General features: G+C 38.3%; 1 protein-coding gene across 2 annotated transcripts in view; it reads left to right on the top strand.

Annotated features, from left to right (window-relative positions):
- The window catches only part of LOC124630854 (protein bunched, class 2/F/G isoform-like), a 140,736-nt gene that overhangs the window by 111,707 nt on the left and 2,625 nt on the right, over window positions 1-26,404 (top strand). For both annotated transcript variants that reach the window (XM_047164886.1, XM_047164877.1), the window contains one exon: window positions 16,452-16,503. In XM_047164886.1, coding sequence (XP_047020842.1) covers window positions 16,452-16,503 — 52 coding nt within the window. The remainder of the gene's footprint in view (window positions 1-16,451; window positions 16,504-26,404) is intronic.

Here is a 26,404-nt window from a genome sequence, read left to right as displayed (position 1 = left end):
TTCATTACCCTGATTCCGGGCGTTTATTTAATGTCATTAGAGAGGAGAAGCTAGAAATAATGAGGTGCACTTGTGTAATAAGAAATTTATTACCGTTTGTAAAAGTTTTCAGTTATTTAACTGTATTACACATTTCGATTTCGCCATGTAAAAAATAACTAGCATGTTTTCACTTCATTTCTGATTATAGTGGTGGTGTGGTGTGCTCGACCGTCCACACTTCCTGCGCCGGCGGCGGCGGCGTCAGGTGGTGCTATTTCTACCTCTCCATGAACCGAGGCGTCTCACAATTCACGTTCAAAGTCGATTATTTTAAAAACCAGAACTGAACTCAGCTTGTTTTTCGTATTTACGATTCAAGGATCCTGGTCTCGGTTACATACCATGAATTTCTTTAGCGTGTTTGTTTACCCGACCTCTACATTCAGTCCTCATGATTCTGATTATCAAATAATTCATCGTTTATTCCACAATTCCATTTCCATTGCATTATCGTTACGTACTTGTACCAATTTGATATCGGAAGCGTACCAGCGCCCTATTTAATTTAGCTCAACTCTTCGTTTGGAAGCCGAACAATGATCGTATGACCCCGTTTCCTCTCACTGCTATTGTGATCTGCTGCAACAGATGACCTACTTTTGCCATTGTTTATTTCAGTGTAATTAGTGAATGGCACATAACCGCCTTAAGCGTGATTAGTGGCCTTGGCCATCAAAAATATTACTCGATTGTCATGCCAATTAAATTTTTATACGGACTCCATGGAAAGTGAAAAATGCAGGGTAACTAACTAATCGTATCAAAGCGTGCGTATCATGCGTCCCGAAGATCCCGCCTAAATATAAACATGTTTATTCCGTCTCACATATACCACCTTGCGCGCTCATCGGGCACTTATAAAAAGCGGCGGCGAGGTCAAAGCGTCGCACGCCGGCCGACAGTGTGGAACCCGCACGCGCGTTGTAACGACGCTTGTATCGATATCGATGCTTTATTATCACGTGCAACAGTGACGTCACGTGTGTATGCAACGGCCGAGCCAATGGCTCTTGGCAAGTTAGCTGCGATTGATTGAGGTGTACGTCTTCACTAGTGTGTGTTACGCGGTTGAGTCCAAACGTGTCCGTATGGTGCAAAAGTTAATGGCGGAGTTGAAGGTGCTCGTAGGGCAGCGAGCACCGCCAGGGGGCGCGGCCCCCGCGCCGTCGCCCCCTACACAACAACAACAGCAGCAGCAGCAACAGCAGTACACACGGAGAGACCTTAAGCAGAATCTACACAGACACATGAGTATAGTTTTAGACAGGTCAGTGAAGAAAACGACAACGTAACTCTCGACTTTGCTCTAGCCAACGAACTGACTTTTATTACAATAATAACGCATAAGCACTACCACTTTTATATATAAATATTAATCATAACATTCGATAGCATACCAGCAATAACTGATAATGATTTCGATAAGGACGAGGTAGACATGATAAGTGAAAGCATTTTCACACCATACGATTAACTTGAACGTGTTATCATGATGTAAACGGAGCGTTTTCTGTATACTGCGGTCGCCCACAACGTCGATACTATTGAATATTTATGGCCACTTTATATCTTTCCCATCGAGTTGGACACTATCACGATATCATCCAACACCGCAAATTGATGCTCAATTTCAACGATGCTGGGGCTATTATTGGCTTAAATATCTCTATTAAAAGTCTCTTTGAAGTAATTACTTACTTAAGGATATTAATCGTCAAATTGACGTCAATCAAGATTGGCAACAGTACTCCAATTGCTTTTAACGTTTCATTTTTACTACATACAAAGAATAACCCGTCGGGCGTATTTTTGATGATCTCTTTAATTTGGAGTTTATAAACTCTTAATTAATCCAACATTGAAGAACCACTGTTAACGTGACCTTAAACTTCATGAATACACATTAAGATTCCAAGGTCGGCCGTGCCTCCATAACAATATTATAATCAGCTTTAAATTAATTATAAACAAAGTCGTAATGAAGAAAGAAAGTCAATGCAACGCGTCACCTGATTGTGTTCCCACGCGAAGTAACAACTGGGCCTGAAGAAATATATTAAGTATTATGATGTATATTGTACAAAGTTGGTATTGACCATTACATTTTTTTTCTATCGTATAGAACACAAAATAAGAATGAAACATGAAATGCTACTTAGCACTACTATAATACAAAATCGTTTGTTTTTTATTTTACCAAATGTGTTATTGTATTTTGATAGGTACATTTTATAAATAGGTACATCACTCTAAACAGCTACCTACATAACTATAAATACTTCTAATGTTTTCCATTGCAAACCGCAAAACTTGCTCACATAATATGAAGCTTTAATTTAATTATTAAAATGAAAACCATTAGCAATGCAATATGGTTATAACGTAGTCAAGGTCCAACCTTACTTAAAAACAAAACTATCTATAATGTTATGAAACATTAACCTACTACTAATTTTATGCGTTAGTTGTTGTATTACTGAATACGCAGTATTTAATTAAATTAACAAGTACAATTGTTGTTATAAAATTCTAATGGCTCTATATGTAGCTTTCAGTATGAACATACAGACCTTGAAAGAAAACTGCGTTTATTTCTAAAATTAAAGCAAGTCAGGAATTACCAACAAAAGTTAAAAGAACAGTGTTAAAAACTTAAAGATAAAATATCTAAGAACTGAAATTAAACCCGCAAAAACTAAACAAATTCTCTAAATTAAATATTAAATCAATCGTGTTATTTTAATCTCGTTGAGAATTAACAGGGGTCATAAAAATAACAAAAGACAAACAATAGCCACTGTCAAAATTAAGTTATTAAATAATTTAACCTAGAAAACAAATGAGCAGTGTCATTGAACTCAATAGTTTTGTTTACGCACTAATGAGTTTGTTGTGATTGCAATACTCGTATTTCTGTTGATAACCTATTTTTTCACTGGCTGCAGCTTACTTTAAAGCCGCACTATGTAAGTACAATGGTTTTGTCATACTTTAAAAATGATTTGTCTGTACATGATGTTGATAAAAATACCATTTTATATCTCCGACTAACCGTCAAAACGTAGAGATTTTTATTTTATCTCTCTCTTGCATCATACGCCAGGCACAATAAACAGTTGTATTCAACTAATAACAATTTTAATACGTCATACCTAGGGCATGCAATACCGGTTTACCGGTTTCGGTTTTACCGGTAAAACCGCCCATTTTCGGGATTTTTAAATTACCGGTAAAAATAATATGTTACCGGTAATTTACCGGTTTTTACGTTTTTGTGATAAAATATAGCAATTGTTCATTTAACGTCAAATCTTTATTATGTAGCCTGAATATAATGTAATATTGCATACATTACATATTGTAAGAGTGTTAAAGTTGCTGTTTTTTAGGAAAGTAAACTTGTGTCTCCTTAACTAGCTCTAGGTTAGATACAAATCTTCATTCTCATCTTATTTTATAATATCTATATTCATTCGGTTATTCCGATTTCCCTCATAGCTGTCAGCTCATATTAGGTAAAAATGTAGCTTATGCTTATTTTACCTACTCTATGATCTTGCTGAGCAAGGGCTTTTACTTCACCACCATGCGGACAGCTCTAAGGACACGGGGAGCACACAGTCTAGGTGTGCACTGCCTGGGAAGGGTACCGCCATATCGTTGTCGAGGCAATAAGCAGCGGCGACCTCTCGCGTCCAGTCGTGGTTCAGGCCATGGTCCTGAGTGAATTGGAAGCCGTCGCCTCCTTCTGCGAAGCAGTCATGCTCGAGAAGGAGACGGCGGGGTGACTGCGAGATCGCACCTCTCAGCCCAACCGCTGTAGTGGACCAGACACCACGGGCGCTGAGTGTCGAGAGACGACACCCGGCTATCGTAGGCGTCGGTCTGTGGTCGGTGAGTTCGGGTGGCTCATCGTTCCTCCGTCTGCATAGATAACAGACCCGTGTTGGCTTCGCGCGTTGTAAAGGCGAGTCTACGCTAGACGAACCGAGCACGAGCGAAGTACAAGCGGAGCCGTTCATCGTTCGCGGCGTCAAGTGTGGACGCACAACGAATCTACAACGATCACTGTTAGCAAATCCCTTTGACAAGCGGCGGACAACACAACAGGCGGAACGCAGCCGAGCACGAAGTGCTCGCAGCGCGCTCGTTAGAGGCTTGTAAGTTGGTCCACACTAGACGAATTGTGTTCGGCTCGTGCTCGGCTCTCCTAGCGTAGACGCAGCTTTACACATTGTTCGAAAGAGTTACCGCGACCCTGGTCCATAAAATGCCTACGATTTACTTTAATGAAAAAAAAAATCCCAGTAATTCGTAGCGTTTATCCCGTCTTGTGACGGGGTCCGCTTTCCGTATCTTCTTCTTCCATTTCACTCAGATGTTCTTTCCAGGACATCTTCCTCTTCGAGGTCACAGATTTTCATGTCATTCATTACGACACTCAACCACCACAGTTTCGGCCAGCCTCTGCGCCTTTGACCGGGTAAATCGAGATTGAGTACATAACATTGGCGATGTATTCAGGTTGTCTCCTTTTTACATGTCCGTGCCATCGCAGCCGTTTCTCTTGCATGTTGTCGGCGTCATCGCATACGGATGGTACTAACATGTTTTTTTGTTACGGCCCACGTCACAAAAAATGGTTACCACCTTATACCCAGTATTTTTATTTATTTTTTTGCTTTTAGACTACCCAATCTTATTGTTATAATATCACATTTTTAAAATTACAAAAATTACCGTTTTACCGGTTTACCGGTAAAAATATTTTTATTACCGAATTTTTACCGGTAATTTTTATTTTACCGGAATTGCATGCCCTATCATACCATGATGTCTTCGCATATATTATCCCAACAAATTCCGCAATTTATTACCGACCAGATGCAACTCCTCAAAACTACTGACCGATACTTGTTCCAAATCTTAAGCATATCAAAATTTTCCCGCTAAATCTGCAGTAGCTGATCCTATGTAGATGTAGAACGGAAGCACCCAGATCTTCAGTGTCAATATTTCACGCTTCACCAACACATGTGCAAATGTTTTGCTCACAATCATCATGCTTATAGTATAAACACAGAAGCCCCGAACACGTGAATTCTATTTAAGTAGGCACTTCTTCACACCATGTACACCAATTAATTTTAATACCAACTCTAAAATCCTAAACTTCTAGCTCAAAATATCTCTGCCAGGTTACAAATTTTCCCCAATTTATGCGACATGCATCATATAATTTATTGTTTCTTTCACGTTAATTACGGAACAACTATTTCACCGAAAGCAGACCAACCTTCAAAGGATCATCTCACCTTAAGACGATTCTTTAACTACACTACGGAAAGCTTTATTGTCATTTAATCCTCACAAGTTGATGAGTTGTGCACACAATTTTACAGGCTTATCCTCTTGAATCTCTCGGCTCCGAACTTAATCCTGTACCATGCCGATGTTTCCTTTAACAACGAATAACCTGCTCAGTGAACTCCAAAATAACTTCCCACGTAAGTCATTTACGTAAGGATCTTTAAATTTAGCTACACAAGGTGCTTTTTGTTTAGTATTTTCTTTTCAGCTTAGATCTTGTTGAGCCTTTTGACGTCATTACAAGGTAGAACGGGTAACAAGTGGACTTTATAATCCACCTTTGATCTCCGCACTAGCACTAATGCAATGCTGTTTATCATCATCATCAACTACTATTATATATATTTTTATGTGATCTACGCTTGCGTCACCAGCACTCTGTATCCGTGTACTATTTCTCTTTTAATTATGCTACAATTTAGCTGTCGACATTTATCATGCGGTGTCATTATCATTAGCGACCTGTTTGTAATGATAATGGCACAAAGCAATAATATTGAGTTAAACAATGTTGTTTTGTTCAAGACTTCCCTCGTGTTAGACAAGACTCGGTCTTATCTATGCCTTAATCCTCAAGATACGGCTGTTTGATAAGTTCTAACAATAGGCAATAACAACATTGATTTCTATATATTTTGAGGATTTATTGCTAAAGGAGATAAGGCAACTATTATACTAGTGGGACATAATGTTTCAGCTTGTACCTCAAGGGAAATACTTATCCGGTCGGGATAAAACGTTGGCCATTTCCTTTTCCTTGACGTAAGCTATCCGAGCAAAGTTACCGTTCATCGCTCCGTAGAGATTAGCTTCAGTAATAGATTTCACATTTCTTTAATGTAATGCGGGTCATTAGTTCCAGTGTTTTAGATCTGATGGAAACAAAATAACTATCATTAACTTTAACACCACTTTATAACATCAATTATTAGCTGAGTTGTGTACCTATTTGCTTACAAAGTCCTAATGACTTGTTTACATGCAACCAGAGACAAAATGTCTCGACATAGACTGATACGCGTGTCGAGGAGGTGTGACAACCAATATTTAATTATGTTCAATCAGAGTGATGCATGTCAGAATGTGTCGAACACTTGGCATCGACACATATCTCTGACGTCTTGCCAAATTAAAATAATTATTGCACGTAGCTAGATTTTTGTAACGACCAATTCAGAATTCCAACTAAGGAAGTGATTATGTATCTCAAAGATTGGATTGAATCAATCAAACCAAGAATTTAGCAATTTCAATCAATTTTACGAATACTTAATCAAGTTGTTTATTACGGATATTAATTACAATTTACTCAATATCGTTTAGGTATATGAATAAACTTTTAGTAAACAATATTTGCTGTCTTCGCCGTTCAGTATAAAGGCCTTTCAAAGTACTTGAAATAGTTCATACATTAAATATGTACACATAGCGTGACTGTCCAGTACGAATAAATGTAAGGGGTATTTCAGTTTCATGGAAACATAACATTGACACGATCGATCGCTGTCGAAGGTTGTATGCCAATCAGTTTAATGCAGTCTGTCGAAAGAAATTTTGATCGTATTGTAATACAGCGAAAAGCGAAAAACATTTGTTCTCATTTTATAAAATTATGCGTCTAGGAAATATGTTTCTTGTACTCGGACTTTTCAATGCTACATAACAAATTAGAGGGAAGTTATAAGAAAATGTATAACTGTCGTCGCCGACAAAGTATCCTATGATTAATTCGCTTAAACAATTTAAAAGCCGGTCACCGTTCAGAAATAACGGCTCCAGAGCGGCTGAACAGACAACCTTGTGCTGAATTTCTTGTTCTAAAATCTGCAGGCGCAACTCATAGGGACGAGAAATCTATCTCGCGATCGAGAAGCTTCATCTCGGCCGAAGCATTAATTAAATCGGTCACCTGCAACAATTGGCATTGATTTTTTTGGCCAGCTACCCACTCGTCAATACGTCTAAGAACTTCAACCCTTCTTATCTAATGCCTGGTAAGGCTTACAAAATTCCTAATACTTACGTCATTCACTCAAATGCGTACTTAAGAGAGCAATGAGCATCGTCTGTTTGATCTGCCTAAATTGAGTCAAAAACTAAGTTTGGATCGCCTAGGTCGACCTGTTTTAATGTAACCACCACCATTTAGCGTGGGCTGCGCGTTTATTTCCTGCGCAATTAGAATTTGTCAAATATACGAGTTTCCGCGTCAGATTTATATTAAGATTATAGTTATGGGACTTCTGCATGATTTACGTGACGGAGCATCCCATGACCCCCAATTATTTATACTGATCACCTGGACGGTGTCCAGAGGAATGCCGGAATGACACCTCTGAGCGACTGTTAGACGCATGTAAATCATACGATGTTCGCGTATCGTGGTATTATTCACCGCAAATATCGATATCTTCGTTAACGTTCGGATTACGCCCGGCGGCGGGGGTGCTTTGTAGTGGTGACCGCAGTCGCATGCGCCGAGCCGCCCGCGCACGGCCGCCCGCCGAGGCCGCACCGAAGCCGTGCTTATGCCACACCGTCTAGGTCATTACACTTATTCGCGTGTACGTACGCCTTATCGCGTTCTTATTATCGCATTAAACCTATTTCATTCGAGTATCGATCGATTCCGGCGACCGCTTGTAGAGAGTCTTGAATTTTTCGTGCGGCGAACACGAGCGGTCGCGCGTGTATCGCTCGTCCGTCGGATGACATCAGTTAAGCCACCACGTCCGTTGGAAACAATACGCGCTCAGTGTCCACGCCGTGGCCGTGTCGGACGCACGAGGACCTTCATGGAGGACGGACGGTGCGCGACGTGCGAGGCCTTAGGCCGCCGGAGTCTTTCTACGAAGCTGCTGCAAGTGGCTACCGCGCAGGCGCATATGAAGACATGCTCGCACGCCGCATCCCCACCTGAGCAGGTGCACGACTCGGACCTCGCGTCCCGGGCCCTTGCAGCCAAACGACGGAAGTCAATAGCTGGCTTCAAACTGAATTTGACGGTAGACTCACAACCGAAATCGACGTCCACCGAACAACCCCGATCGCCTTTCGCTCGTAGAAACACGTGGTGCTCGTAAGTGATCAATTTGTTTATATCATTCATTGTTTTTAACTCGCATTCATTGATTTAAATTTTTCACAATACCACTTAAACATTCATCACTCATACAACTTATATAAATGTCTGAACATCTTTACAAGATACTTTGTTGTATCGGCTATATATCTAATCGTATTTGTCGTTATTGTTACGGATTACGTGATTGTTTCTATGATTTGCGCACATGCTGTCATGTTGTCTTATCTTTGTGATACAATCTGTACAAGCTATCACAACATCTGCAATATTATGCCTCGATATAGATGCATTGTCCTCTCGTTACCTTGAATTAAATTGGTGCTCCGAAAATACACATTTTCTGACAAAGAGCGAAGGTCCCACACTTGCCTCAGTCACCGCGAGCTATAATGGACACGACCTTGGACCTATCAGCTCATAGATACAATCCCTCACCGTAATCAAAATGTACTTAATGTAATTAATATTTCTAAATATAAGAAATCTCCAGATAGCAATCTTGCTTGATTTCATAATAAATAGCGAATACTTATTTTGATTATGTTGTAATAATCTACTCTGATATACGTTGTGTCTGCAGTGAATTCAATTTAGATGAGTAATTGCACACTTTGTGCACTATGATATCTGATGTGAGCCGTTTGAAATTAATATCTTAAATAAATCAGCAATTATTACACTTGTTAGGTAGACTTTCAGATTTCTCAGATGCGGTCATGTGAATTTGGAAAACTTTCTGCTTTAAACAAGAGTGAAGCTCTATCTTTTAATTTGGAAGTCCCGGAAATTTCAATTTATGCGGCTCTGAATCTTGTTAAGGCAATAAAGAGCGAAATCAGGAACTTGTCACTTAAGAGCATTTCTTTCTACGTTAGCATCACTGGGACTACGAAAGCTTTCATCGTATCCTATGTAGTTCTCACCGATTTTGATATAACATCTACCTTAATGTACATTGACGTAATACATTAGTTTTTTTACCATCCTCAATTCTGTATACTACCTATTTATTTTAGATGACATTACAATATTCCGAAAAAAAGTCGCTGGTTATTAACTTATTTTTTATATGATGCTGATGATGTAAACATCTTGGGAGCGTAACAAAAAAGTTAACGAAAAACTGCCAGTACACAAGCTACGTATAACCTGTATCTGTGTTATACTCGAGAATATTCCTGACATTAGCTCATTTATGGATAGAATTATATTAACTGTCAGTATGATCATCGCCGGATAAGTGCTGATTTATAATCATAAGCTAGATGATTTCATTCAAATCATGTGTCAGTATCGAATTAATCTGCAGTTAACTTCTAAACAGAATTGGCGCAACCATATTATTCAAAATTAACAGTACCATCATTATTTATCGTTGAGGAAGTTACTTCTACTTGCAATATGACAAAGAAGTCCGGAGGAAGAAGACATACTTCTTCAACCCTAAGTAGACACGGGTAGGACATGGATGATGATAATCATAAGTTGACATCTACAAAGGAATGTTGCGCATGTATCATTTTCTTAGAGACAAAACACAAAGATCATGCAAATTATATAGGAAAATAAGAAACATATTACAAAGGAATTCAAACAGGTCACGTTTAAACTGTCAGTCACAAACAATTTATGCTAGCATATTGACGCAGATTGACATTTACAAATGTAATGCATCTGTTTCTATAATTGTCTTCCAAGTTGCCACTTAGTGCATCTAGATAGGATCAGGTAGCTATGTTTATCAAGGCTATCAAGTTTATCGTATATTACTTAATTGCGATAACGTAATCTTTTATAATGTTATTCCTCATACTGATTATGTATTCTTTTATTACTATCTTTGCTATGTGATCTTTGATTTTGATTGATTGCCAACATCTTCATTTCAAGAGCATCCGGGTGCTCTTTGTTATGATGAGCTTAATATAGAATCAGTTTTTGTTAGTGCTTTCGATGATCAACAAAAACTCGACAAAAGAGTAACAAAAACAAACTATCTCAGTAACCTAACCTAACACATGATCATTTCATAATTTACGAATTTCGAAACGTTGAATCATGTTAAATAAATCTTGCAAAATTTGAGACTGGTGAGATTTATTTATGTTGGGAGATGAATTTATTGTTAGAATATAACAACAATCTACCTTGAAGTCTGGCCAAGCCACTTGTATTACTTGCAGGTTGTTATGCTTCTCGGTTCATGCAAATTAGCATTTTGCGGATTGGAAACTTGTCGTTGTCCCATTGTGATGCATCGAATTTATTGCCAAGCCGTTTTAGTTGGAATCTCTATTGAGCTTTACTGTTAGGACTTTGTGTTCTGCATTCGTTTCACTATTCGTGGTTAGGAATTCAGTTTTTCTTTCCCATTTCACTTTGAATTCTTATCAGAATTTTAGCACCTCCTGGTGGTTTATATAGTTCCATGAGAGACGGTCTTCGAATTTTGCAGCATTTTCTAGTCCTTATATTACGTGAAACTTGAACTCCAGAACAATACGCGGAAGCGCCGGTAGTAATGAGTGTGGCAATTGTTTGATGACACTCGTCTAGCCGTCGCTCTGATAACGCCTTGTTGAGAGTCTTGTTTTCAGACTAGCTCATGCGTTCATTCCAACTGCAATTTCTGTCATTGCATCTTTCTCTTTCATGTTTAGTTTTAAAGAACCCTTTGCGTCTCTCCTTAGTATTTGTGCAAGCGTATCGTCTATTGAACAAAGTAATATCTCAGGAAAGCTATCAGCAAGAGTTGCCTATTTTAATGTCATTAGATTGAAATAACCTGATTGTATTTTTAATTCGTACTGCGTTTTAACTTAAAAATAACTGGAATGGCTATTCTCTTTGTTTTATTTATAATTCTAACAACAAAAAGCACTGACCAAATCTGGTTAGCCTTGAACCTACGCGATAGATTAATTTGAATGAGCTTCAGCATTAAATGCGAGGTGCGGCGACTGTTAGATTTATTCTCGTTTTTGAGGTACAACGGGTGTGTCGCAAAAGCGTTGCCTTGGTGTTTCGAGGCGCCATCGTAGCCCGTAGTAGGTAGAGTCGTGCGCGCGCCACTTGCTCCGATCCCCTCCCCCGCCGCCCCGCCTAGCTGCGACCGGCCCGGTCCCAGTTTGCCGCAACGCGTCGATCCGGTTGCCCGCGCGCCGTAACAAACATTTTTTTTACCATTGCTACCTCAGCACGCACAACGTTTTCCAACGCACAAAACAACAAAAACGGCTCCGTTGAACCCGAGGACGGGGACTCGAGGGTCCCGCGCAGTAAAATCGATAGGCGAAGTGGAAACCATGCAAACAAAACTTATAAGTGGAAGCTACACCTCCATCATGAACAAGCAAGATCTGCTCAGAGAGGTCGTCGTGAAGTACATAGACTACTTCTACCCCGTGTGAGTACCGTTAATATTGTAATTTGTCTGCAACGTGTTGATAAGCTGACGCATTGCGGCTCCGTGGCTGGCTGCTGGCCGATCGGCTGACGGTGGTGTGAAGGTTCTCACACTGGTCAGCTAATTACCGAGCCGGTAAGTCGGTGAAGGTTCGGCAGCAACGTGGCCGGCTGCAGCCAGACAAACCGTTGCGCCTGACGTCAGCGCCGCCTACAGCACATAGGTGTCCCTATCGCTTCACTACTGTATCGATCCGTTGCACTAAACACCATTATTCTTAAGGTCTAGGTCCGCTATATTGCCAATTTCAACCTTGTGTCTTTTGAATTTTGTCCGTTGAACCTGCTACTGCACCGCTGACATTCGCTCGTCAGACGTTGAACCTTCGTGTTTAAACTCATTCACATTTTATTTTTAGTTGCCACCAGGATCTTCCGATGACTAATATGTTTTCACGGCCATAACCAGCCTCGCGTTAACTGCATAATTTCGTTTATTTCTACACACTAGAAATACATAGAGCAAAAATATTTAATTTATAATTGGGGCTATCATATTTTACTAAATTGCTTTTATACTGAATTTATTATTGCTAGGTCAGGGCGCTAATACCGTTCATAATTAAGTCATTCATAACAGCAGTGTTTTATGAAATCCTAGGGAAAGCACCGTTGCGTGACCGTTTCGCGTGACAAACACTGACTACCAGCACATTATGCCCCTAGTGTCCCACTAATGCCCTTTGTGTCCAATTGGTTTTAGTGTTCACCTCCTACCAGCCATTGTTCTTTATGAGTAACACGTGGACTACACTTCAGCTGTACATCACGTGATTTAAGTTTATGGCAAGCTCTCGAAACCTCAGCATTTCACAAAACGTTTATACTTTACTTCCTCTACAATCAACCACAATCACAAATCCTATCGACTACGTAGCTAACAATTCGCTCAATTGAAATCGTACAGCCACTCATTTCTTTGCGCTAATTGAAAGGAACTGTGAGTGTGTTATGAAACACGGCTGCAAGATGTAACGCCTGAGCCGCTGGCGCCAGCCATGTCGACACGATACCCAACGATTTCCCTTCAATGACCTTGCGCGCGCGCACTCGGCTTGCTACACGATAACAATACACGACCACATTGCACGCCGATAGCACTGATAATCCTCTACTGCTAAATGTAGCTGCGAACAGTTTTAAATCTCTGCCAATTGTACACGCTGCTCTTGTGAATTATGATGATTACAAATTAATGCAAATGCAAGCCAAGACACTCAAATCAATGGATTTGATCTAAATAGTCAACACTTTAATCTAATGGAGTGACTAATTGAAAGACTGCCGGTAGTGGACAAACAAAATGCCTTCAAAGTGTTCATGACTAACACAATGAATTTTCATGCGAATGGCATAATTTCTTCAGTGACCTTTGTTCTAGTCGGTATTACTGATGATCACAACACAATTGTTTGATGCATCGTGATTCATCGCACTTTATAGATATACCTACTTATTTCGATATTGTTATCGTAATGATTTTGTCTTTGACGTATGCTAATTTACATTTGTGAATACGTGATAAGCGACATGTGCTCCTGCTCAAATTTTTGCCTTCGCAAATTGCATTTGGAGAAACCAAATAAGTGCATTGTCCCGACATGACATACAAGCTTGGATCATATCCAGCTACGTATCCAAGTATCTAGAATAGCCATGAATGCTTTAACATGTACATATTTTCCACATCTACCATCAATAGCGGATTGAAATTCATTTAAACAAATTCTTACTCAATCTTCGTGAATTGCCTTCTCTCTGAATCTTAAATAAAATTCGTGCGTTTCTTAACAAAAGATTTCCATCAAACCAGTTTCTGGTAATTCACTAAACTTGAAGCAGCTACGGACAAGCAAGGCAGATGTTATTTTCGCCGTGATCATAACAGCAAATAAAAAAGAAAGCTTTATTGTTTTTGCTCATTATAACGAAAAATCTTAAAGGCTCTTTTGTTCTTGTTCGAAAGACTTGAAATCCTCTCGAGTCTTTGTTCGTAAGATGTGTTTGAAGTGCAGTAGACGCAAACACGCACGTGCGTAGCGACAAAACGTTTATCTCTTTGTTTGCTTTTCCTATTTGCTTGACATCTTTTAAATACTTTTTTATTTATGTCCTATTTTAACACTCGACATACAGTGTATCCAGTTTCATGGTTTGCGATAAGAGTACCATAATTGTTGTATGAAGTTTTTGGTGTTATGCTAGATTTTATTCTCCGTGATGACCGTTGCAATTCGTGCGAACGACACTTTGTTGCCAGGTCCTGTGCCTTGGTTGAAACGCATTATGGTACCCACTACTGGAGTTATATTTGGCAACATTTTCTTTTTTATGGAACGTGAAAGTCAAAGAGTCAACATGCGTTGTTAAAATAAATATACATTTTACGTGGGACTCAATGAATTTTGAATACTAGAATAAACAAAACGAGCCTGGCTCTGTTTAATTTGTTAATTATCATCGTTTAGCTGTGGTCTTGCTTGACGGAGAAATGTCGTCACCTTCACAAAATACTTTCTCCGCTTCTTGGGTTTCGCCGTCTTATGTTTCAACTTTTTCATGCACCTCTACGTTGGTGGTTTGCAATTTTGTCAACTACTAAACTTACGTAATCACTCATAGAACATTTAAACAGGTATTTGTAGAGTTCCGCCTAGAGAAAGCACGTTTTTATTGTGTGTCAAAACACCTAGATTTAAGACTTTCAAAGATTATCTTGAAATCTGTTGGTATTTACATAATTAGCTGTTTGCACCGCACAGACGGTTAGTGCGGCAGACGCTAATGTTCCGGCAATTGTTGCGGTGGTGGTCATGTGGTCCACGGCCGTCGTTTCATGTCGGAGAGCTCGGTGGCGAACCGGTCGAAATCGATCCGCGACGCGGTCCTCAACGGTCGAATGGCTTCAACTTTAACGTTGTGTTGTTCACCTCGTTGACGCGACACGGAATCCGCCGGAGAAAGTCAAGTACGCAGCCGTACGTCGTGCTACATACTAGCTACTGGACGATTACACCAGCGAGATTGGATCATAATGGGTAAGTCCGGCAATCGTTGCCAGTAATGGTATCTCTCCAGTTGCTAAGTAGACTGTGTCGTCATTCTCGCGCTGCAGTGCACGTGGCCGCCGCCGCGTGCTGCGCTCGTGACACGTTGCTGCATTGTGCACCATTGTTTTACTGCACTTCGTCCAATTACAACTAATCATAGCCCCGACACGACAAAATTATGCATAAAATGCAATGCTGCATTTACAGTTACGAGTACGACACAAAGTTTCTACTTCAACGTTAGTGAGCTGACTTGTAACGTTACATCGAATTAAATTGACTTTATTTTTCTCAAATCTTGCTCGGCGGCCGGCTGTCTGAACGAATCGATAGAGGTTTCTGGGTCAAGTGTCCACATCTGGCGAGTGAAGACGTATTTCTTAATTTTTACATCAGTAGATACCTAGGGTGTTTGTTTATAACACCTCGTTCCACCTACACACACTTATGCTTTTACAATTGAGGAAATAGGGTACAGGCCACGTTAGAATTTAGTCCTCTATTGTTCCCTATTGTTGTTACAAATAACGATCGGTTCAGCAGACGGGTCAACGCTTTTGCAATATTTATCCAATGCGCTCTGTGTTAGCGTAATCATCCGCACTGCAACCGACGGAAGCTTTTCTCAAAATTACCGGTCCGTGCTTATTTATTACTGTAATAATTACATATTAAATGTGCATTATCTTGGAATACGATCGCTCGCCCTTGCGCCACCTTTCCATTGCACCAATGCTTGCAAACGTCCGCGGTAATTGTACTGTGACGTACGCACAACGATTGTTGTGGCGGCTATAATACGTGAAAGCGTTTCTATAATACGATTTATATTCGCATTCCGATGCACCGATAATATAATCAACTTGTCATTTACGTAAACAATAAATCTCCGCGATAATTTCGTTCATATAGAGACAAAGGCGTACGTATAGCGAATCGATAATTTTGCGGAAACTAGCAATTATATGGGAAATGTAAACGTATACATGCGTTTTACGCGTGAATTCTTGCATTTGCCAGGACGGCACGCGTCCGTGCGTGAATGAATTATGAATTATGCAAACATGATTATGGCACTGGGTTTCCGCATCCCGAAAACTTGAACGGAACCTTGTTCATAATATCTGTTGGATCTATACTTAATTAAACACATTACGAATTATTCATGCACAATTTATACATAACTGTTGAGTGTTGCCAACGCTAATTCAATATAAATAGCTTAGAAGGTAATTTATTATGATTGCCACGTGCGTTCAGAACTGCCTGTTTTACCAAGTATTTACATAGGTACGAAAATATATTGTAAACAATTGAATCGCCTGATTTGATGACTCACATTTACATTGTTAGTTCAACTAAATGAGAACTCTTTTGTTTGTCATTTCCTTGCGTAATATTGAAACATTGTCTTATATTATTTTCTCTTTTTGTTACAGCGCATCGGGCACAAGCGCGGTGGCCATCGACAACAAGATCGAGCAAGCTATGGTGAGTACTTACATAATCCTATTGTCTCATAATTATGTACTAAATATGCCCCACATGACACCAAAATAAATAATCTGAAGCCGTACTCACAAAAATACATAACACAAAGTTCAATAACCACAAAACCACGCGTCGAATTTAAGCCACCGTTGTTATCCGTCATTTCCTTCAACATAAACTTAATAGCTTGTACAAGGAAATAATTTTTCATTTGATTGCCCTATTATAGTTGATACGTAACGTGGAAATTATAAAATCAGTCAGTCTTGAAGATTCTTTATATGCTCTTTCATCCACACTCTTATAGGCTCCGGATCTAAGATAAGAGAAAAAGGAAATCGGTTCGATACGAAACCCATTGTGCAGGTTTTCCCGCAAACAATAACAAATTGAATGATTGTTGCAATGAAAGAACTTGTCAAGCACATATCTCATTCACGACTGCAGATATCATTGTTTTACAACGAAGTTTCGAGTTATTTCGAACGTCAGTATTGTTTGTATATTTCACAACTGTATGTTTTGCTGTAGATAAATTAGAAGAGCAGGAATTTTGTAAGTGCAACCTTGTAAAAATCTAATCACAGTTAGGAACTAGGTACTTAAAACCTTAAAAAGATTAAAAATAAGTATAACATTCCAGTTTAATTTACTTAATCTGATTTTATGACGAAAATGGATTAAATGAAATTCCATTTTACCCGTCGGAATAATGGTAGATAACTTAGTGATTAAAGAGATAGTAACTACATTCATAGCTTCTTGAAAGTTGTGGAACATTCTAAGCTTCTTAATTCCAGTCCAAAAACAAAACCAATGTACTTTAAGCAAGTTAAACCTGCAAAACCTAATCTATAGAAACGTCCAATTCAACTCTCAAACCATGTATTGTTTAGCTTTAGCCATAAGGAAAAGAAAACACAATTCCACGTCCATTCAACATTCTAAGTGTCAACAATCACTCGAAGTAACGTGATTAAAAACTAACCGCACACAACATAGCCAGTTCACGTGACTAGCTTCACTAAACCCTCCTTTATTCTCGCCGCTATTAACATTATTAACTTTAATGGAGGAAACGGCATAAAGTGTCATGTACACGTTTCGATAAACACTATGCATACATTAGTCCGGCTTACGTTCTCTAGATGCGTTCGGTATAATCTCGCGGATCTTTCTTGCATTAGCAGTTTCTTAATCCTCTTCAAGATTAGCTTATATCCTTCTAGAATTGTTTTACGGGCTAGATCATTTGTTGGGTAATCTATTTCGAAGAGCAGTGTTATAATCGCTTTTTGAATTTATTTATAATCCTTTTTGGCTTCTTCTGAAAGTTTCGACTTTGTCTAATCTGCTTAAGATCCTCTGAAGTGCTTTTAACAATGTCACTTGAGGTTTGTTGTTTTGTTTTTAATCTGCTAAGGCTTTTTCCATTAGTTGTTGTTAACATTTATAAAATTGAACCGCGTCCTGAATAGCTATATCTGCCAGTCCTGACGGGCACTATGATCGATTAATGGGAAAAATGCCACATCTAGGCTACAATCTATCAAATTATGTTCTGTATCATTATCGTTCCCTTCTGAGTATTTAAGCTATCTGTCGCGGAGATTCCATCGGCAAGCGATCATTAGTTTTTATTGGCCATCGCGTTGCAATCCAAGAGATCCAGAGTGTGGCGTGTCAGTCGGCCGCCGTGGTTCCGCATGCTCTCAATCCTAGTAATTCGTGGAACATTTTATAACCGGCTTTGTGGATGCCGCGTCCCTTTTGTACTGTAAATCGCCGCATTCAGATAAACACCATGCGTGGACCGCTACGCCGCGAGTGAGCGATAACTTTCGGATGTATTATATCAAACAAAATTACTGTATAGCTACTGATATCAACAGTTACCCAATAATTTTGTGTTAATGAACTGTAATTCTAATTTAAATATTGAATCATGTACAACAGTAGATTGAAGTTTACAACGAACTGCAAATACACACACTGCATGTAGTTGTGATGATGCCAAATAAATATTTGCGGCTATAAATTATAAGGCCGCATTGAAGGAAACTTCCTAGAAATATCGGTCAGTTGTAGCGACGACCGATATCGTGCTGTATCCAACGTAATGCCGATAAATGCGCTCTCAGACATCAAGAACGAAGCATTCGACATTATCGCAATTTTTCGCGTTTCACGCCGAATCATGGCCATTACCATTCTGTTTCACGCAGCAGTTGCGTAAAGATGCAATCTCCCGAGAGTTTATCCGTGTTTATAATAGCAATGGTTGAACTGCATAACACCGTTATTAGATCGTAGTCACCATTTGAATTACTAATGACTTCCCTTTTTTAATGGCCAGGAAACGCGTCCCGTTCTGCCCCGCAGTATATAATGCCATGAGACTGCATTTTATGTCGTTTTGTAAATTGTTTATGATACATGAAATCGTCGCTTTCAAGACTTGATTGACAAACAATCTGCATTTTATAATGTAATTCAAGCGCATTGCGTTTATAAATGTCAACTCTCTGTTCCATTTGCACATGATTAGATTCTCAAGACATTTGTATTATTTACACTGTCGGTATTGTTAACGAGACAATGCAACCTTTGTTTCCTATCTTCCAAATATTGCGTCCTACATTTTAAATCACTTACATAATTGTCTAACGTGTCAAGTACCTACTTGACATATGTATTTATCTCTGTCTCAATAATAATGTTCTTTTATTATTTTCTGTTCAGATTCTAGTTTTATTTTTGCACGAGATTCTCGCTTTGTTTTTATTATTGTAATCTGGGTGGGCGCAACATTTGCAACAGATTTCACTTCTTCCATCAAGTACATCTGCTATCGCAATTGAGATTCATCGTCGTGCACTATTGGACGCGTCTCACATCGTCTATAATTAGCCGACGCAGATGGCCTCAAGCGATTGACCCCAATCCAGCCCTAATGCTCACTACCATCGCATCATAGTATTTTTATCACTCCTCACAACACGCTCGTGCAGTCCTCCTAGCTCCATATATGTCGTTATCTTGCTACAATCTATTGTTAACTAATTAATTGTATCTGCTCCGATCACTTTGTTAGCCACACTTGTCGTTTTATTGCTATTTATTGATTATTTTTCAGGCTGGTCGTTTATTTTTAGACCATCTCAATGGCATTGCCATTTACTTTTCTCATAAATTAAGTTATGTTCACGTCACACCTGTTATTTTTAACAAGCGTACCAAATTGTTGTAAATACGTAACATTGTATTTAATTTGGTTATCAAAGCAGTTAATTATCGTACCGTAAAAAATATTTCACCATGCACCTACACACACACACCACAAAAAAGACACGTACCTTCGTTTGTCGTAATAGTTTTGATAATCTCGTATTTACATAATAGTCCTGTTTGTTTTATAATAGACGTAAAACTCACAATACATAACGAAAGTAATTGAAATCGCAGCTTGGGAAACAATATATTTTGCATAAATTTTAATGTACACAGTAGTAGCTATATTAACATCTCAAGCATCAGGCCAACGTGGCGCGACCAGTATTAAAACCGGTCCACCTTGAAGAACGCCATCTTACATGGCGCACGATGAATGTACCTGCAGATATATATTTCGGATTCAGTTGTACACGGGTTCTCGCCGGTTTTCGTAATATCTACGCCTAACGTTACGTCATCCTGGTAGATATGTTTATGCGTACCGCCATACTGATGTGTAGCAGCCATAGCTTACACCACTGACCCGGTTTCACGCATCTGTTCAAACATAAATTTCTTTGATTCTGGTCAACCGTTTACATTTATTCTATTCTTTAAAGTTTCTCCCTGATGATTGATGCCAAGAGTTTGTGCAGTAGGATGTACCATCACAACACCCCGTTAGTTTTTGTCGTGTTTCCAAGATGTCATTAGCAAGTATTATGAAGGCGGTGTTTATTTGTTCGGAGGTGCGTGTGGAAATTTTTATTTGCTCCAAGTACCATCGTATGCTAATTCCCTCGTTGTACGTGATTTGCATGAGCCAAACGTGACCCGACGGGAATCGGCCGGCCAAGAATAGACACGGAAGGAAAGCCGGCACTGGCGCGAAGCTGGAGTGGAGACACGTGCTCTCTTGATTATGCGGCCGATTCGTGAACGCCCACCAACTGGATAAAGACCCGGAGACGTCAGGAGGTCACACGATTCGGTCGCGTGCCGCCAATAACGTGAACAAGCGCCGAGTAATTTGCAACTAAGAGCGGCTTCGAGAGAGCACGCGCCTGATCAGAATCGCATCACGAACCCAGGAAACGCTAGAAAAGTTTTCTTGGAAAACAAACCTGCTGCCTGTAATGAAGCCGTTGTCGCCTCACTAACGGTGTCTGTCTGCCTGACTGAATGAATGAAATCACGTCACAATCAAGTTTAAAGTTTTGAATCACGATCACGACTCATCTTTAACTTTTCGTCGTGCTCTTTGGTTACTTCCAAAATACTGTTCCTGGTATAACTCTACCACAACCTTTCGTAGTGAACCAACATTGCAAGAATTTCCCATGGCATAAAATTATATACCTGAAATCTAAATTTCAAATTGCTCCAACAACAATAACTCATAAAAATGAATTACTTTCCTTGAGAAAAACGTTTAAAGATTCTAATCGTACGATCACTGTTTCGTAAAACGTAATACCAGCGTTAACCTTGCCATACACAATATCTGCACTGTGCTTATCTGTTATTTATTTTTCGATATTTATCATATTTCAATGCTAAAATATTATCTAAGTATTGGAAAAATCTAGTATCTTTGGAAATCTACCAGAGTTTAAAGTAAATCTATAGATTACCACAATCGTACACATGCGTTAGTAGATAAACACTAAACAGATTGCAAACACTACGGTAAACATGTTTTCGCTGAAAATATCCCCCATATTTTTTTGCTGTTAGCCTTGCGTGTTGATGGTATATTTTTCTTAGCTTTAAAGTAAATATTTCTTTGATCCCCATGTTATTGGAATTCGCTGTTTATTTTGATCGATAAGAATTATGGTCGTCAATTTCAAATCAATTGCTTCGATTCTTAAACCACAACAGAGTCGTCATGTTCCTTATATTTTCCGGTTTGATGTTGTTTATTCATCTCTTGTGCCACCTTTATAAATAATTATGATGTTTATTTTTCTTCGATACAACCGATGGGATGAGTATTGCAATGACATCACCTCGAAGGGTCAAACGGCCAGTCTTGATTACGAATGTGTTTGACCGCTACAGAACAATTTTCACTTGTTTGTTTTAATTTATCGCAGTGATAACGTACGGCTACGTCAATACATGTTTACACTTATTTATTTCTTGGATTATTTTATAAAGTTTATTAATTCCATAAGGAAATTGATAAGAGCGTCTGGCTGGACAAGGCAGGTCAAGGATTGGTACGGTACCAGTTATTAGGAAAACTGACCCTAGGCCTGGGATGTTATCGCGAGCACTATAACAAGAAATAGAAAGACGGTAATAACAGATAATGCAAATGAAACACCAACCTTTACAGATACAACAAATGAAAGTGATAATGAGAGAGATTCGGAAATTGCGCAATAAAAAAGGTGTCATGAAACACAGAACAATAAAGTTGTAAATATACCACATTCAGAAATTGTGTCACGAATATTAATAGACCATTGTTTCCAACTGTGTAAATATAACATAACATAAGGTTCCATATAATGATAACAATATATGATCTGCAGAATACTTGAACAGCTGGTTTTGAAATAACTTTGCTGAAAATACCTAGTTTTCTATTTGCAAATTTTGATATCACAACTATTTCTGGCATTTTACCTTATTTATTATTAATTCTAATAACTTTATTAAATGTGGTTAGTTTGCAAAACATAATACCTGCTAATTTAATTTTAGTTCACAATATTCAAAAGGGATATGGCATAATTTATGAGTTGACAGAAAATGGTCAGGACCAATGGTCGTCGACAGTGACAACACTAAGGATATCCTTAGTGCTTAGCTAAAAGCTTTTAGCATATAAGTGTGGTCATGGTGAAAACAGAAAGAGTAAAGGAACCCATGTGTGGACAACCGTGCTTGACCACTTTTACGAATGCTTATGAAAGATCGATAACCTGTTCCACAAGCTAATGCATATTGATGAATAAGTCAATCCCACAAGTAACATTTATGGACATTTAAAATTTCAATTAATAAGAGAAGTCCGTCAAAGATCTTTGGACGTAAATTGTATGTTGAGTAACCTTATCAAATTACTTAATTATCTAGACACACGGCAGTGTGTCCGCCAAGTTCGAGCAAAAAAGCGACACACCGGCCGTGGGTTATATTACACGAACCATTTCGGGCCAAATTCGACCCCCCTGTAACTCAAAATCTATTTTATTTACGCATATCAAATTTCTAGTATCTGTTGAGACCCCCTCACTTATCTAAAATACAAAATTTCATTAATATACCTATTGTAGGTCTTGAGATATTGACGTCAGAAAATCGCTATTTTTACTATACACTTATTCACTTATTCACTGACTCACTCATCAAAAACCTAGACCACTTCCAATGGTCGTATTGACTTGAAATTTGGCATGGAGGTAGGTCTTTATGTCAAGTTAAAGGGAAAAATCTGAAAATGGCCAAGTGTGAGTCGGTTTCAAAATAATGAAGGTGTTTTATACCCGGTGTAAATTTATTCCCCTAAGGAACTAAAACGAACTAAATTTATCTATATTTATATAATATATCTTCGAATGGTACAAAGGTTTGTATTTAGTCAAAGTAAAGTAAAAATCTGAAAACGGCCAAGTGTGAATTACTTTCGAAAATAACGAATGTGTAACTTTGATCCACGAACATAATATATGATAACATGTCATGTCAGTCAGTTGGTAAATCTAGTCCATTTAGTTAATCTAGTTCATTTCTTTGTAAGAAACATAGTGCATATTAAAAAATCTAAAAAATAGTATAAATGAGACATTTCTTTAACTAACTTCATCATAAGAAAAAAATAAAATAAACAACCTTACAAAAATAAATGAAATCCCACCCAAAACAAAAATGTGAAAGACTGCCAAGTTCGATAATATGGGAATGCTTCGCCTATAAAAGAAGTGAGATCTGAATAAGTACCAAGTTCCATACACATACCTCAGTTAAAAATAGTTACTTTTTAATGATGATTACTTGGCAAGTTTTAATAGAAAATTAAATACTTGATTCATTGCGTTTAGTAGGTTTATAACAAGGTGTATGAAAACTTGCCAAGTAACATCATTAAAAAAGTAACTATTTTTAACTGAGGTATGTGTATGGAACTTGGTACTTATTCAGATCTCACTTCTTTTATAGGCGAAGCATTCCCATATTATCGAACTTGGCAGTCTTTCACATTTTTGTTTTGGGTGGGATCATTAAATTACGCTATCTGTGTTTATTCTGCAAACTTTAAATTGATATTATGTCACGGAATGTACCAAACATAATGTGATTGATACTGAAAAATAAGAATAATACAAAACATCGTTAGCAACATTCATACCTAAATCAACATTATTAAGTCTGATAGCGAATACAAGATTATTTTTTGCCACTATGTTATTTACATTTTGTATATGTTAATTCGTTTTTTACACACACAGCTGGCCTCTGTTTGGCAATATGGCTGCTTAAACTTTGCTGTATTTCGTCAATATATTTCTAATTAAATAGATCTACAGCACATCGGTCACATATTTAGTAAACATCAGGTTCGCAGTGCACCCAATCAAACGCTTTACTAAAATCCAAATACAGTTCATGTACATATTTGTATTATAAACACGGTCGTATCTATCGGTAGGATCGTTACTATTGGGACTGTTGATTGTAGGCTTGTTTTGATACTCACAGGCACACATGCTGTGTACAAACATAATGTTTTATAACAGCGATGATGTCACTAATACAATTAAATTAAATTCGCTGTCTACTCCAACTATTTACGCGTTATGTTCAACTTCAAACCTGTTTTGGTTACCTTTGTTCTACTTTTAATCTACGTTTTTCTTTGTTTTGACAATGTGCCTGATAAAAATGTGTTTACGTAAGTTCAGTGTATAGCCGGATACGTGTAATTCTATTTCAAAGATATCTTTTTTATTGATAATTCTTAATCTTGGATTATAGTATTTTTAACTTACCTATGGCAATAAAACATTTTGAGAAGTGCGCGTCGGTCTTTATCTACAAAAATAATTTTCCACTTCAATCATAATGGGGTCTGGTCATGATATGAATAAATCTTCAAGATAGACTGAACAAATCTAGATAGAGATCACAATGAATGGTACCAGTACTAACCAGGTGCTCGCATGTCGTCTTGTAGCCGCGTCCGGTTATAATTAAAAACAATGCGACAGGTTTTAACGTATGCCCTTGGACTGGTTATATCATCGGACGCTGTATTTGGTGCGTGGCTCCGCAAAAAGTTCAGTGCACTCTCCGCTGTATTATTACTTTCAAACTTTTCTTTCTATGCATTATCTTAAAAAATACCTTTCAAGTACATGTTTTCATTCCCTATCTACATATATCTTATTCACCTACTGACATGAAAATGTAGGTAAACAATGATAAGTGCTGTTTTACATCGCAAATAAGGTATTCACGATGGCGAACTGCGTCTAATTACTGTTTTCCATTTGTATTAATTTGCACGCGAAATTCTCTAGTTTCTCCTGAACTTGTTCTCAATTGGACGCCAATATATTCTTGTGATGAGTACATTGGCGCCTCATCAATCTGTTAGTGACGCGAGCCTCAATATTGTCTAACGAGATCCGGCGCAGACCGGTGTAATTTCAGCACGCTGATTCCTATAATTGAAGGTCGCGACACCCACGGAAGAGCAACCACACTCAATAAGAGCTCATAAAACCCTCTATTTTTAAACTGTTCTAATTATATTATTAGTGAAATCCACTCATGCGGCACCACATTTAGCCACTCATCGAGCCTAAGTGCATACATTGACTCACCAATCTTTGGGATGACTCGAATTTTGCTCTCAAAATTGCTTCCACGCTCTTTTGCGTAGCCGCTGCGCAGCAACTGTAGGCGTTTGTAAAATCTCTTAAGAATAATAGACATTCTTTAGTCTGCAATTCCTAAGATCGCAGTCGATGAATGGTTCTTACATTCCACCTGATTTATTTATGACATTAATTACAACATTTTATTGTAATTAAGTATGTTAGCATTCGATCAGAATTGCAACTTGCTCTAATATGTAGCATTATTCTTGTTGCCGACTTATTTCATTCATTATCCGCATTCTACGGGCTTTTTTAAATTACCATAACAATTTCAAACCTCTGCTTTTATAAATAGCTGACGTCCTGTATCTAGTCTATTGATGAAGCCAATTCCAATAATGTCTACATTAAAATATTCTATGGTTTCAGCCATGGTATGTGTGATACTTTGTTTTTATTTCTCTAACTAAACTGTTATGCAACCTTGTATTAGAGCGCCACTTGTGTAATTAGTTACATTCCGACACAGTTTGTTGTTTTTATTTCTGTCGCCCACTACGCTGCTAAGTCTCTTTATTAAGGGCGAAAATTTTCCAATGAAGCTTAATTGGTCAGCGTAAACATTGGTTCACGAGTGTCGTGAACATCCAACTGCTAATGTGTAAATCTATATTTAGCGCTCATACGTAAATCCGTTTTTATATTTGCTCTCAATTTTTCTTCTTTCGAGTTTAAATGTATCATTATCGAAGTGTTGTTTTTAAACGCTAATAATACTCTTGCAGCTAGAAACAAGTCTGTTGTTGTTTAAGACTTCTTATTTGCTCTAATTTATCTCTGACTGGTATATC

The sequence above is a fragment of the Helicoverpa zea genome, chromosome 1 (genome assembly GCF_022581195.2).
Source record: "Helicoverpa zea isolate HzStark_Cry1AcR chromosome 1, ilHelZeax1.1, whole genome shotgun sequence".
In the NCBI taxonomy this organism is placed as follows: Eukaryota; Metazoa; Arthropoda; class Insecta; order Lepidoptera; family Noctuidae; genus Helicoverpa; species Helicoverpa zea.
The sequence above is the reverse complement of the archived record's forward strand: the minus strand, read 5'-3'. Positions and strand labels throughout refer to the sequence as shown.